At 36.5% G+C, this 16362-nt stretch overlaps 1 protein-coding gene across 2 annotated transcripts in view; it reads left to right on the top strand.

Annotated features, from left to right (window-relative positions):
* Window positions 1-16362, top strand: part of PLCL2 (phospholipase C like 2) — a 568421-nt gene that overhangs the window by 488076 nt on the left and 63983 nt on the right. For both annotated transcript variants that reach the window (XM_053714212.1, XM_053714213.1), the window contains exon 6: window positions 9946-10055. In XM_053714212.1, the coding sequence (XP_053570187.1) occupies window positions 9946-10055 (110 nt within the window). The remainder of the gene's footprint in view (window positions 1-9945; window positions 10056-16362) is intronic.

Below are 16362 nucleotides of genomic sequence, written 5' to 3' on the forward strand. Positions count from 1 at the left end.
AGAATTGAGAACTGAGAGAGCTAGCAATAAGGAGGAAGACACAAATAACAGCTCGGACCTGAGCCCAACCACCTTGATGGAGAATACGGTAACAGCCTGTAGCAGAAACTTTCTCAATGGCATAGATGAGGCTAATTGCTTGGTGGGGCCATCTTGTGGCACTGGAGAAACAGCCCTAAGGCCTATATATTCAGACACCTTACTCTACGGGTTGTAACCAGACCCCCTGGAGATGCGGCCGGTCGAGAGGGGATGCCAGTTAGACTCTGCTCTGCGGCATCCCGATGTTATCTTGCTGAGAGCTGTTGACACTTGGCCAGAGGATTTATTGGTGTCCCTGTATGGTGTTTCAGCTGTGACAGTTCATTACCTTTGGAGCCATCAACATTGTGGGAGCTATATTTTCTGGAGCGTCTGTTTCCTTCCTTGCCACCACAAGCACAACAGCTCAGTAATGCTCAGTGAATTAGATGCACACTTCCAGTACCCTATGATTTCTTTTTTGTTTTGTTTTTTATATATAAGCTCAACTATTTGGTTTATGACAAGTCTCAGGAGTTTTATCGTTGTAATTAGACATCTTGAGGTTACTCTTGTAGTTTTTCTTTTTCACTTTTACAAAAGTTTGTCATCATATTGTGGGGATAATATTTATGATGTCATGCTATGAATAATGTATTGCTAAATACCTTAATAAAAAACTTTGATTGAAAAAAAATAATAAAAAAATGAGATATGAACTTTATATTTTTTATCTTTCAGACAATGTTATTTAGAAAAAATGTGAACTGAACCAGGACGAAATTGAAAACATTTAAAAGTGGGAAAAAAAAATCAGTGGTCAAGTCCTGCAAAAAAAAAAAATGTGGGAACTCACCAAGACTTCCATCCCCTCACAATTAATATTTTTTTATATACACACACACACTGTTTTTATATGTATAAAATCTATACATTTTGGTTAATAGGAGCAAATTTGGGCCTGAGACTCCTCCTCTGTCATAGAGTCTCGCCCACTTAAGGGTTCAATAGTCCTATTTCTGCTGAGGGGTGCTAAATAACCCCAGAGCAAGCCACACAGAAATGTAAGCACCATGGGGCTGATTTTTTTATGATGCGGGCGGACATGATCCGCTGTAGCGGATCATGTCTGCCCGACATCGCTAAATACCAACTGCATACGCTGTCTGCATTTAAAATTGTGGCCGCTAGCAGGGGGTGTCAATCATCCCGATCGTATCTGATCGGGATGATTGCTGTCCACTGCCTCAGAGGTGGTGTACGAGTTAAGGAGCAGCGTCTGAAAACTTATGTTTCAGGGGAACCTGAAACTACAGGGGTAGATTGCAGCATCCGCTGCTTGTTAAATCTTACCCCCATGTCTTCCACACAGTGCAGGGTGATCACACAGCAGGACCACATACAGGCTTGCATTTAGTGTATTGAAGGAAGTGTTACTGACCATTACTAGAGGATCTCACTATCCCTCTAACCAGACTGTGCTCCAGTTCCTCCCACCAATATCAGCAGTGTTTACTGAAGAGTTTATTTTCTCTTTCCAGGTGGAACTTAGTTCCACCTGCAAAAATAGTGCAGGGACTCTGTTCCCTTGAGTTCCTACTGGACATAACTCCTGAGCAAAATCCAAATGAAACTTTTATAATTCCATTTTAATTTGTGTTCAGCTAGGTCCCAGTAGTGCGCTATTGCTCTAGGGCCTAATCTTCAACAAAAGATACCAAGCAAATTAGATAATAGAAGTGAATTGCAAAGTTGTTTAAAATTGTGTGCTCTGTCTGTATCAGGAAAGAAAATGTTGGACTTTATGCCCATTTAAATAAATAATTTAAAAAAAAATAAGAGTATCTGATGTTTCATCAGAACAAGGTTGTGAAAAAACCCATTAGAAACACAGGCTAGAAATACATTGATATTCATCACTTGTTTTGCTTTATTTTCACATTATTTAGCAACAATCTGTCCTCTACACAAACACTAGAGGCAAAATATCAAAGCCCAGATTTCCAATGGTTCATATTAATTCCTTGTTTGCTTGAGAAAGTATTTATTTACTTGGCACTAATGTTATTTAAACATTTCCTCATCTGTACAGTATTAAAAGATTTTGTTTCAATGTATCCTTTTGTTTTGTTTAAAATATGAGTAGACTATTTGTTTTTATAACTAGCCAGTTTTTACTAGGGTTAAACATTTTACTTACTAATTATAATTAGTGACAGGCTAAAGGTCTGGGCTATGAATTCTTCCAAACACAATGAAATAACAGCACATAAGGACAAAATAGCACCTATGTTGTTTCTTGCCTTCTATTCTCTATAACATATTAAGATTAAGGTTGCCAGCTTTGTCAGAAAAAAAACTACCAGCCAAAGTAATTAGAATAATTCATTATATAACCAAAGTAACAGTATTCAGAAGCTAAAGCTGTTGCCACTGATTTAAAATGGCATTGAGTTTGTAATTAAAAGGATAAAAGATTTTTATTTCAGTACTTAATCTGTAATACATAGATCTTGATTTTAAAATTAACACATGGCAGTAAAATACATTTTGGATGGCAGCCCTATTAAAATGGGAAAACTAGTGCAATAATATAATGTATTGTGTAGTAAAAAAATTGGCATTATAATATAATCTATTGTGTTTTATTGCATAAGTGCTTGTGTGTACTAGACATGTGCGTTTTGTTTCGGCCGAATTTTGGCCGATTCAGAGATTTGAATGCATCCGAATTTCCTACTCAGCATCATAACTAAAAATTCAGAAAATTAATAAATCCATTTCCGAATTATCTGATTCATATTTGGAATTTTTCATTGTTCTAATCTAAACCGCAGTTCCCCGACATCGCCAACACTAACTAAATCACCAGATAATCATTTTAACCCCTAAACCGCCGTTCCCCGACATCACTAAAACTAACTAAACCTATTAACCCCTAAACCGCTGTTCCCCGACATCGCTGACACAAACTAAACCTATTAATCCCTAAACAGCAGTTCTCAAACATCGCTGACATGAACTAAATCTATTAACCTCTAAACCGCAGTTCCCAAACATCGCCAACACTAACTAAACCTATTAACCCCTAAACCGCAGTTCCCAAACATCACCAACACTAAACCTATTAACCCCTAAACCGTAGTTCCCAAACATCACCGACACTAACTAAACCTATTAACCCCTAAACCGCAGTTCCCCGACATCACCAACACTTACTAAACCAATTGACCCTATACCGCACACCCACATCGCCAACACTAACTAAACCTATTAACCCCTAAACCGTCAGCCCCCACATCACAACAATTAAACTATATAAACCCCTAAACCTAACACCCTCTAACTTTAACATAGTGAAAATACACCTAAATGAAAGTTACAATTATTAACTAACTACCTATTTAAAAATAAATACAAACTTTCCTGTGAAATAAAAATAAAACCTAAGCTAGCTACAATATAAATATTTACTAACTACCTAGTTAAAATAAATACACTTACCTGTGAAATAAAAATAAAACCTAAGCTTACACTAAAACCCAACATTACAAAAATAAAAAACCTAACAGTACAAAAAAAAAATTAAAACTACAATTACAAAAAAATAAAACAAACTACCATTACAAATAACAAAACGAAATGATCCAAAATAATAAAAATTATTCCTATTCTAATACCACATTTAAAAAAAAAAAAACACCCCAAAATAAAAATCCCTAATTTATAATAAACTACCAAGGGCCCTTAGAAGGGCCTTTTGTAGGGCATTGCCCTAAAGTTAACAGCTCTTTTGGAAACAAATAAAAACAAACACCCCCTAACATTACAAACCCCCAGCCCCCCAAACCCACAAAATAAAAAAACCTAACTATCTATCTATTGCCCTGAAAAGGGCATTTGTATGGGCATTGCCCTTAAAAGGGCATTCAGCTCTTTTTCGGCCCATTAAAAGCCCTAATCTATAACACTAACCCCAAAATCGGTACATACAGTTCCTGAAGTCTGGCGAAAGATCTTCATTCCAGCGGCGAAGCTTCTTCATCCAGGCAGCTCCATCTTCATCCATCACAGAAGCGGCATCTTCTTCATCCCTGCGGATGCGCAGCGGTCGATGCATGGAGGCGGAGGTCCATCGGTCCGACATGGAGGTCCTCTTCATGCGATCGTCTTTCGCACACTGAGGATTCAATGCAAGGTACCCCTTTTATATTGAGGTACTGTCGTTGCATTCCTATTGGCTGAAAAATTTAAATCAGCCAATAGGAATTAGAGCTGCTTAATTCCTATTGGCTGATTTGCGGACGATCGCATGAAGAGGATCTCCATGTCGGACTAATGGACCTCCGCCTCCACACATCGACCGCTCCTACTCCACAGGGATGAAGAAGATGCCGGTCCCGTGATGGATGAAGATGGAGCCACCTGGATAAAGATGCTTCGCCGCTGCGATGAAGATCTTTCGCCGGACTTCAGCAACTGTGAGTACAGATGTTGGGGTTAGTGCTAGGTGTTTTTATTATTTTTTTTTTATTTTTAGATTAGGACTTTTAATGGTCCGAAAAAGAGCTGAATGCCCTTTTAAGGCAGTACAAGAGCTGAATGCCATTTTAAGGCAGTACAAGAGCTGAATGCCATTTTAAGGGCAATGCCCATACAAATGCCCTTTTCAGGGCACTGGGTAGATTAGTTTTTTTTTTAGTTAGGTTTTTTAAGGGCCCTTGGTAGTTTATTATAGATTAGGGTTTTTTATTTTGGGTTTTTTTTTTTTTTTTAAAACGGGGTATTAGAATAGGAATAATTTTTATTAGGAATAATTTTTATTGTTTTTGGATAATTTTTTGTAATGGTATTTTTTTTATTTTTTTATATTTTAGTGTTTCTTATTTTTTGTAATTGTAGTTTTAATTTTTTGTAATGTTAGGTTTTTTATTTTTGTAATTTTAGCTTTTATTAGTGTAAGTTTAGGTTTTATTTTTATTTCACAGGTAAGTTTGTATTTTTTTTTAAATAGATAGTTAATAATTGTAACTTTATTGTAGGTCTATTTTAATTATGTTAAAGTTAGGGGTGTTAGGTTTAGGGGTTAATATTGTTTAAGTTGGATTGTTGCGATGTGGGGGCGGCGGTTTAGGGGTTAATAGGCTTAGTTAGTGTTGGCGATGTCTGAGAATTGCTGTTTATTGGTTAATAGGTTTAGTTAGTGTTGGCGATGTTTGGAGTAACGTCGGTTTAGGTGTTAATAAGTTTAGTTAGTGTTGGCGATGTTTGGGAACTGCGGTTTAGGGGTTAATAGGTTAAGTTAGGGTCAGCGATGTTTGGGAACTGCAGTTTAGAGGTTAATAGGTTTAGGTAGTGTTGGCGATGTGGGGGGACGGCGGTTTAGGGGTCAGTAGCTTTATTTAGCGGCTGCGATCTGGGTGGCAGCGGTTATAGATAATTTTGTTTCGGCAATCACCAGCAAATAAGTTATGTTTTGTTAAATCGTTTTTTCGGATCCATTCTTTATTCATATGCATTATTCTATTCTAAACTTCAGAATAGAATAATGCATATGAATAAAGAATGGATCCGAAAAAACGATTTAACTTAACATAACTAATTTTACGAAACTATTTTTTTAAAAAAACTTAATGAAAACTAAACTATTTTTTTAGCGTTGCACCTGTCTAGTGTGTACCCATGTGCTTACTCTCTCAGACACTTAGTTTAAATGAACATGAAACCCAACATTTTTATTCAGATAGAACATGCAATTTTAAACAACTTTTGCTGAAAAGCAGGGACATATTCTTAAAGGGACATTATACACTCATTTTTTATTTGCATAAATGTTTTGTAGATGATCTATTTATATAGCCCATAAAGTTTTTTTTTTTAAATAAATGTTTAGTTTTGCTTATTTTTAAATAATATTGCTCTGATTTTCAGACTCCTAACCAAGCCCCAAAGTTTTATGTGAATACTGTCAGCTACCTACTCCAGCTTGCTGCTGTTTGTGTAAAGGGTCTTTTCATATGCAAATGAAGGGGGAGGGGGGAAGTGTCTTATTTGCCACTTGCAGTGGGCTTTCCAGCTACCTTTTCAACAGAGCCAAACTGAGAGCTTCTAAGTAAGTTTTTAAACAGTTTTATACTGGATTTTTATATCAGTATCTGTGCATCTTATTCTTTATAGTAGTGTCTATTACATGCAGTTATATGAAAATGAGGGTATACTGTCCCTTTAAGAGCCAGACCATTTCTGGAGCACTATGTGGCAGCAGTTTTGCAAGAATGTTATCCATTTGCAAGAGCACTAGAGGGCAGCACTATTTCCTGCTATGTAGAGCTTCAGATGCCTACCTAGGTATCTCTTCAACAAAGAATATCCTGGGAACAAAGCAAATTTGATAATAAAAGTTAATTGGAAACTCTTTTTTAAATGGTATGCTCTATCTGAATCACAAATACATTTTTTTTGGGTTTCATATCCCTTTAAGTCTGTGCTGGAGACCCACTGTAAAGACTGCCCTAGTGCAAATCCAGTAAACCAATCAGGAATGGTATATGCATGTAGCTGCCAATCACTGGCTATGTCCAGTTCAGGACTGACTTGGGTTTTGATAGCATAGTTACACCCATGTTAAAGCAATAGAACATTTTAATAATTTATTGCTATCCTTTACGATGTAGCTTTATTTGTTCTATCGGACAGAAAGCAGCAAAACTAGCATCCTACTAAATGTTCACTTATTTCTTGGCATCTACCAGCCTTCCATAAAAAATGTTCACCAATCAGTATTGTAGATGCTACTCAGCCAACCCAGACAATTTAATCTATGGTTAGGTCAGGGACATGAAACTCAAAATTAAACTTACATGATTTAGATAGACCATGGAATTTTAAGAGATCTGTACTTCTATTATCAAAGTGACTTTGTTCTCTTGGTATGCTTTTCTGAAAAGCAAACCTAGGTAGGCTCAGTAGCAGAAATGTGATATTGGAAAGGATATCCACATATGGCTCTTGTTATTGGCTCAACAGATGTGTTCAGCTAAGTCCTAGTGGTGCATTGCTGCTCTGGAGCTGACTTTAACTATGTGTTTAACCTCTTTGCAAGGGTTAAACACATAGTTATATGCAGTGGTGGTTCTGGAACTTACTATTTGGGAGGGCTAAAAAAAGGTGGTAAACATAATACATGGAGCCCTTCACAGTTCAACAGGGGTGTGACATGTGCGTTTGGAGGTACATAGCACCCCCATAGAACCACCACTGGTAATATGAAAGCACTTTTTTCCCACCTCTGTCTCTTTAACCAACCCCACCACAGTATGGCAGGTATATTTGTTGATATCAGTTAAACTCTTCTCTTGCCGTTGTATTGATAATCTGAGAAATAGATACTGCTATAACAAAACATTCCACAAATACATCTGGCTTAATTCTAGAACATTTTATTTTACTATAAACTAAATGAATAAATGGGAAAAATGTGTGTACATTTATACATGTTTTCTGTGAACCAGTTTTTTGTTTGAAGTTTTAATTTTTCCACAACCCCTTTCCTGGCACGCAGACATCCACCTAACCTGAAACAGAAACTGGTGCACAGAAAAAGAGAATATGCAAAAGGGCACTAAGCGCTGCAATAAAGCTCTGCAAAATGTGTCAACACATGGCAGCAGCAAACCCAGTACAACACCACAATGTGCAGTATATTGTAGGGCAGCAGGGTTATGGGAGCAACACATTTTGAGCTAAGATTTAAAAGCAAAACTGGAAAGGTTAGTCACCGCATCTGGCCAAATGGGACAAGCTCAGGTCCGGTATGAGAGTGCAGTTCCCTTCCGTGTTTTGTATATGTCTAGGGTGATTACATATTCCTGTGCACCCTTTTTTTGTTTTCAGTTTGTTTGGATTTGAAAGCTTGCATTGTGTGGCTGTTTTAGGGTCTCAGGTATTGGAAAGGACCTTGACGTGGTACCTGAGCTTGTCCCATTTGGCCAGATGCGGTAACTAACCTTTCCAATTTTGCTTTTAAATCTTAGCTGAGAGCTTGTAAGTGAGTGCTGGGTTTTCTCTGTGTGTTGTATTAATTTGTTTTGTAATTTTCCCTATGGTTCTTGCACCCAGACCTGTCTGGGGTTAACTGCTTGTGGCTCTGGGGACAGCACAGCTTCCTGTGAGTGCCAGTGGCACCCAGGGCTGGGCATGTTGCAGGGTCATAAGATGTGTACCCGGTCCGGTATGAGAGTGCAGTTCCCTTCCGTGTTTTATATATATATATATATATATATATATATATATATATATATATATATATATATATATATATATATATATATAAAATATAAAGTATGAAACAATCCGACCAAACCAGAATGATATTACAAACAAACTTTTAGCATAAAAGACCCCTACCTAGTAGATAATTACACCCACAGGTGTTTGTTACCATAGAGACCACCGTGCAAACATGTGGTGTACAAGTATAGTGCATACTGGAAAAATATAGAACATCAAGCTTAAGATATAGTTGTTATGTACAATACCTAACAAGTGAAGTATTGGAAAATAGCATGTGATAACAAACAAAATATGTTGAGCAATCTCAGGTAGATAGATGTGATGAGCACAAACCCGGTATCTAGCTAAATTAATATACAAAGAGACATATCCCAGCAGAGCAGCATAATAGCAATTAACAGCCTGTCTGTCCAGAATTAAAGGGATACAAAACCCAATTTTTTCTTTTCTTTTATGATTCAGATATAACATGCAATTTTTAAGCAACTTTCTAATTTACTCCTATTATCAATGTTTCTTCCTTCTCTTGGTATCTTTATTTGAAAAAACAGGAATGAAAGCTTATGAGCTGGCCCATTTTTTGTTCAGCACCCTGGATAGCGCTTGCTGATTGGTGGCTATCCACACAAAAAATGATAATAGGAGTAAATTAGAAAGTTTCTTAAATTTGCATGCTCTATCTGATTTATGAAAGAAAAAAAATGGGTTTAGTATCCCTTTAATATATAGATCAAAGGTAGATTAGAAAAAAGAAACACACCAACCTGTATATTACTGGTCATCAAGGGGTTAAATACATCTTTAGGAGTGCTGCCAATGAGTTAAAATATTTACACATAACATGGGGTATTGGCCCACAGCTACTTGCAAATTAACAAAACATTTTTAAATCCTGCAAAAATACCTATGCTTTTGGGATCACACAATATGGTCATATCCTGCTTAGTCAACTTACAAGGTGTCCCAATGTTGACTGGTCCTAACACTACAATACTTTACCTTGATGGGATGAATCATTCCTGCTTTTTCTCTTTATAATAGAATGAGACGCTCAGGCTGGATATACAATTCAAATACACTGTCATGTATACAATACACCTGTGCTCAGTCTCCCTTTGTAAATGCAAATCCATATAGTTTGTTTTGCACACCTTACAAAACATTTAAATAAATATTTGGGAGGGCAGACCAAATAGTTACACAAACATTTTGTAATATAAAAGCATAGTTTTTTTGCAGGCAATTTATATACATATTGTATATTATATGCGTGTGTGTGTAAAAATATATTAAGTTTTATATTCTATTTTACAGTTGTGTATATACATAAGTACCTATGTATGTATATCTGGTAATGTAACAATACATACATTTATTAATTATACAATAAGTGTTTAAAAACCTTTTCACTTTTATCACAGATACTAGAACAGAATGTTTCTTTATATAAAGAGTGGATTTCCAGTTTGCTCAGGTTCCTTAATGCTACAAATCTTATTTCTTTCTTAATAATGTTCAGATTAGACAAAAGCAGCTCACTGGAAGAAAAAAAAAACTCAAGAGATTATAGATGCCATATCCTTTCAAAGTATTTAGAAAATAACAATTTCTTGTATATGATGTGTCTTTCAGCAATGGAATTCCACGAGAATCTGCACTCCATTGGGTCTAAAGAAGGTTTAAAGGAAAGGAAACTGCTAAAAGCTGTGGAGAGTTTCACGTGGAATATCACCATTTTAAAGGTACATATCAGTCAGTGTTTCAGGGTAGTAGGTTTCTATTCTACTTCAGACTGTGCTCCTTGCAAATTCATTACAGTCTAACCATATGGTCTGATAGATTACTGCTGTGTTCCACTTACTTTTAGCCTTTTCATCCCTGTTACATAATGAAAAAATGACTGCCTGCTTGGATTTGTTATAAAATTGTGTCCTTTGTAGAGTAAAAATAAAATAAATATACTTTATTTGACAAATTGTAATTCAAAGCAATATCTTATTTATTTTGATTTTGCTCTTTTTGTCAGTTATATTGTAGCCAGAAATACTGACCCATCATCACATTTTATTTTCTACATATCCTGTCAGTAGATTAGCTTAAAGCAGAGGTATCAAACTCATTGTATCTGGGGGCCACTGGCCAAGTGTTATTCTCCCATGGGGGCCACTTGAACAGAGAGTGTTTGTGAACGGGATATACTAGAAACTTAGTGACATTTACCCAAGTAGTATTGCATGGTAGGCGCTCTAGTCCACAATAGACATACACAGTATGTATTTATCTTGTTAGTGCCAAGTGAAGGGATCGTTCTGGAACTCAATAAAAGGTGGCATTTATCCAAGCAGTGCATAATGGGAGTCTACACTGGAAAATTCATGCTCGTTTTTATATTTATCTTGTGAGTGACTATGTAGATCAACTTGCTGCACCTCTTCTAACCCTACAAAAATGGGATGGGCCAAATTAATTATTTACCTAATAAACCAGGGAGGGCCAGATTAAACTATCTTGAAGGCCACATATGGCCCCAGGGCCTGTACTTTGAGACCACTGGCTTAAAGGGACACTAAACCCAAATTTTGTCTTTAATGATTCAGCTAGAGCATGCAATTTTTAGCAACTTTCTAATTTACTTCTATTATCAATTGTACTTTGTTCTCTTGCTATCTTTATTTAAAAAGCAGGAATTTAAATCTTAAGAGCCAGCCCATTTTTGGTTAAGAACCTGGGTTATGCTTGCTTATTGGTTTGCTAAATGTAGCCACAAATAAGCATGTGCTATCCAGGGTGCTGAACCTAAAATGGGCTGGCTCCTAAGCTTTAAATTAGTGCTTTTTAAATAAAGATAGCAAGGGAACGAAGAAAAACTGATAGTAGGAGTCAATTAGAAAGTTGCTTAAAATTGCATGCTGTATCTGAATCATGAAAGAAAAAAATTTGGGTCAAGTGTCCCTTCAAAGGGATATGAAACCCACAATCTTTTTTTCATGATTCAGATAGAGCAGGCAATTTTAAACAACTTTCTATTTTACTTCTATTACCAATTTTCTTAATTCTCTTGTTATCTTTTGTTGAAAGCAGAAATGTCAGCTTTGGAGTCGGCCCATTTCTGGCGCTCTATATGGCAGCAATTTTGCAAGAAGGTTATCCATGTGCAAGAGCACTAGAGGGCAGCACTATTTCCTGCCATGTAGTGCTCCAGACGCCTACCTAGGTATCTCTTCAACACAGAATATCATGGCAAAAAAAGCAAATTTAATAATAGAAGTAAATTGGAAACTTTTTTGAAATGGTTTGCTCTGTTTAAATCACAATATATTTATTTTTTGGGTTTCATATACCTTTTAAAGGGACACTTTATTCAAAAATATTTTATCAAGGACGTGAAAGAGCTGCATTTAAATGGGACATTTTTACTAGTGCCCAATAACTATGAGTAGGAAGTACCTGTCATCCAATCAGCATTTGCAGGAAGTACCTATTTTTCAATGAGCATTATCACAAATTACCTATCTGTAAATGAACATTAGAAGGAAGTACTGATCCATCAATGGGCTTGAGTAGAAAGTACACAACTAATACTGCTGTATTAGTCTCACTTCAAATTGAAACCACTTTTCATTTCCATAAAAAAACGAGCTTAAAGGGCCAGTAAACCTAGCAAATAATGTTATATAATTCTGCACATAGTGCTTAACATTAGCTTAGCGTCAGATTTCTAGAAGGGTTAAATAGATAGCTTGCAAAGAAAACAGAACGCCGCTCCTGGCTCTACTGAGCGGGTCTGTTTTCCTCTCCAAAGCGGATCGCGGGCACGCTGTTTAGTCATAGCACGCCTGATCGCGCTATTAAACTCAATGTAGCTCGCTCCTGGTCTGGTAGCGGGAGAGAGCTACAATGAGGTTAATAGCGTGATCGGGCCGGCTGTGATTAGAGAGCGTGCCCAGATGTGCTTAGGAGAAGAAAACAGACCCACTCAGTAGAGCCTGGAGCGGCGTTCTGTTTTCTTTGCGAGATATCTATTTAACCCTTCACTTTAGAAATCTGACGCTAAGCTAATGTTAAGCACTATGTGCAGAATTATATAACATTATTTGCTAGGTTTACTGGCCCTTTAAAGAGACATGAAACTCAAAATTTCAGATAGAGAATACAATTTTAAACAACTTTCCAATGTACTTCTATTATTTAATTTGCTTCCTTCTCTTGTTATACTTTGCTCAAAGGTTTATCTAGGAAAGCTCAGGAGCAGCAAATAACCTAGGTTCTAGCTGCTGATTGGTGGCTTCATATATATACCGATTGTCATTGGCTCTGCCATGTGTTCAGTCAGCAACCACTAGTGCATTGTTGCTCATTCAACAAAACATACTAAGAGAATGAAGAAAAATTGATAATAGGAGTAAATTAGAAAGTTGCTTAAAATTACATGCTCTATCTGAATCATTAAAGAAAAAAAATGGGTTTCATATCCCTTTAACAGTCAGAAAAAGTTTGAGTATAGTGTCCCTTTAACTTAATGGTTGCACTGTATAAAGCTCTTTCATGATACCCAAGTATTCTTCAGTGGTGGTGACAAGCAAATGTAGTTGTTGCAGAACATCATCATTCGGCTCAGTATAACCCAGGCTATATTGCATAAGTTGTCAGGGAACAATATACACTTGCTAAGATAAACCACTGAACTCAAAGAGAACTATATACTGAGAACCTCATTTGCATTTCACAACCCAAATGCTTAGCTGCTGTGGCACTATAGTATCTGGAGTTGTTCAGTGAAAGATGGCCTTTTGCTCTGTTTTGACAACTGGATTTTGCTACTTTAATCTGTTTATGCTGTTGAGATTTTCAGTAACAAATGTATATGTCTGGTTAACATCTTAAAAAGAAGATACCTTTTGCTGAGAAATAGGAGGACATGCTTCCTCTTTCTGGATGACCTTTTCTTAAAGGGACACTGTACCCAAATTTTTTCTTTTGTGATTCAGATAGAGCATGCAATTTGAAGCAACTTTCTAATGTACTCCTATTATCAAATTTTCTTCATTCTCTTGGTATGTTTATTTGAAAAGCAAGAATTTAAGTCTAGATGCCGGCCCATTTTTGGTGAACAACCTGGGTTGTCCTTGCTGATTGGGCAGCACCAATAAACAATTGCTGTCCATGGTTCTGAACCACAAATTTGCTGGCTCCTCAGCTTAGATGCCTTCTTTTTCAAATAAAGATATCAAGAGAATGAAGAAAAATTGATAATAGAAGTAAATTAGAAAGTTGCTTAAAATTGCATGCTCTATCTGAATCAAAAAAGAAAAAATTTGGGTACAGTGTCCCTTTAAGATTTGCCTATAATGTGTCATATATATAAATATCTGATATTTTATTTTACTTGTTTTACTTTTTGTTAGTATTCCTATAGAGTATTCATTTGCAATTGTTTATTTGTATTTAAAATAACATAATAGGCCATACTTTTAATTTTTATGCAAGTGTTTTTATGTAGCAGTGATTCCAACTTTGATTGACTATTTTGTTCAAGACAACCAATTGGTTAAGTCATTGCTGTGTTTGCGTTACTTGTGATCAAAGGGATAACTGTTTTGTGTGTTTTTATGTTATACATCCATATGTTTCTGTGTATCCATATGTTTCTGTGTATAAATGTCTATTGTTCTATGAATATCTATCTATCCTTCCTTCTTTGTATGTACCCTCTACGTATTTTCTAGCAGAATCATCATGGATTATTAACGCTTAAACCCAGCCTTGTTGTAATCATTTATTAATGATTAATCATTTGGTGTAATCATTTATCAATACCATACCAAGGCCAAGTGTAAAGAAAAAAAATGGTTTTCAAGTACATGGCAGGTTTTGATCCTCCTTTACAGTGCCTTCTGCACATTAAAGCAGCGGTAAACACTTGTGTTCTGTTGTTGTGATGGTCCTTTTGGTGTTTTTTTTGCACCAGAATTTTGATCACTTGTGAGTTGCAGTAGTTGCTGGTATTTGTTGATAAAATTGATGGCTAGGGTGCTGGTGTTAGCTGTCCTAGTCCTGTATATCTTAAAATCTAGTGATGTCTAATGCTTCGACAAAGTGGAAGATGTTAATTTTGACCCAAAATCAAATACAATTAAAACGTATTTATCATCTATGGCACTTGTTTCCAATGACTTACTATACCAGCTGCAGAGTATTAAATATATGGGAGATTGTTCCTTTATGTTTATTCCTGTATTTCAGATAACTAGTTTTGCTCATTGAGATCACATTCCCTTGTCTCATTTTTCTCATTGACATACACATTCAATTGGGCTTAGTCTACATAAACAACATACCTCCTTATCTTATCTCTATTTCAAGCACATACTTCAGTATGGGTTGTGGTTTCAATAAGCACAACAAGCTATTTCTTTCATAAAGGTGGTAAGAGTACACAATCCATTACTCCTGGCCACTAGGAGGCAAATATCTCAAAAGTCCAAGAGCCCTTTAAAATTCCCTCCCACCTTACTAGGAACTAGTCTTGTTTCTGCCTTCGCAGGAGGAAGATGAAGAGGGTTGGTGCTCCAGATGTTTGTGAGAAGGGTGCTCAGACTGATTTGAGGCCAAGTTTTCCCCTCAGTGAGCTACTGCTCGGACAGAAGGATGTTTTTCGAGTATAGGTAGTGGCACAAGAACACCCTATGTGAGTCAGTCACAGGCTTGGTACAGGTGTCACAGGGACTGTCTTCTAGCCTCCTCCTGTTGGTTCAACTTTATACTCTATATATTTAGATCCTCTGCTGTCACATGTTCAGCACTGGATTGGCTATCTACTGGAAGCAGTTTTAGCTGCTTATGGTAAGTCCAGTAGTATTGGTGCCTTTTGTGGGATTTGTTTTTTTGGCAGCTGTTTAGTCTGTAGACTATTAGTAGGTTCTCACTTTTGGGTATATCATAGCCTGGAAAACCATTATTTCAGGCATTTTTAGGTTTGTAGGCCTTGAGGTGTGTTAAGTATTTATGATAGCGTGTGTCAGCTACTTTTTTTCTTGTTTATTTTTTTTGTTAGTGCATTTTGGCTTGTTTAGATGTGTCTGTTAACACGTGTCAGCTTATGTGCATGCCAGCATTTGTTTCATGCTTTTACTTAGCACATGTTGGCTAATGCGCCCAACTTTTTTGCGCTTTTATTCTTTATGCTCATCCTGAGTGCACCAATAGGTGCGATATTTGACGTTTACGTGTCAGATTTTTAGCGTGCTTCGTTTTTCCGCACACTTAGCCTTTGTGCACATATGATGTTAGGCCTTTCGTCAGGTTAGTGCTTATCCAATGTTTTATGTATATTTAATGCTCCTGAAGTTTACTTAAGCCTCTGGTGAGGGGGTAAGATCTAATTACTTCCAAGAGCTGCTTTATTTGGGTGTAAGGTTGGTTTATTTACCCTACCTATTATTGCTGTGTTTAAATCCATTGTCTGTATTCTGATTTTCTCATTGCCTGTCTGTTATTTTTCTTTTCATTATGGAGCATACTGATTCTGTCCCCTCTTCTGTTATTACTAGTACCCCAGAAGCTAGATCCTCTGAACACTTTCCTACTAATATAAGGTGTATTTTTTGCAAGCTGGTTGTTATAATCCCCATGCTCATCTTTGAAAATCATGAACAGATTATTTAATGCATTCTTAGGGCATTTTGGCATGCTCTTGCTTCTTATGGTATCTGTCATGCCTCTGTTTGTTTTACACAGGGGAGTTCTTTAGATGTTGTTCCGGGATTGAAAGATTTTGTATGCTCTACTATATCTGAGATGTTGGTGGCCTTGCCCCCTCCATGTAAACGTAAGAATGTGGTTTCTGATAATCCCTCTACTATCTTATCTGATTTGAGTAAGTCAAAGTATGTTAAGCTGAATGCTCCAGGCCCTAGTGCTTTGATTTATCCTCTGATGGTGAAGTGTTTTTAGATGATAAAGAGTCAGTTTCTGTTAGGGAAACTAAATCTTACTATGTTTTCTCATTTAAGCTTAAACACCTTTTTTTCTCTTTTAAAATAAGTGTTA

This window comes from Bombina bombina, chromosome 5 (assembly GCF_027579735.1).
Source record: "Bombina bombina isolate aBomBom1 chromosome 5, aBomBom1.pri, whole genome shotgun sequence".
Lineage (NCBI taxonomy): Eukaryota > Metazoa > Chordata > Amphibia > Anura > Bombinatoridae > Bombina > Bombina bombina.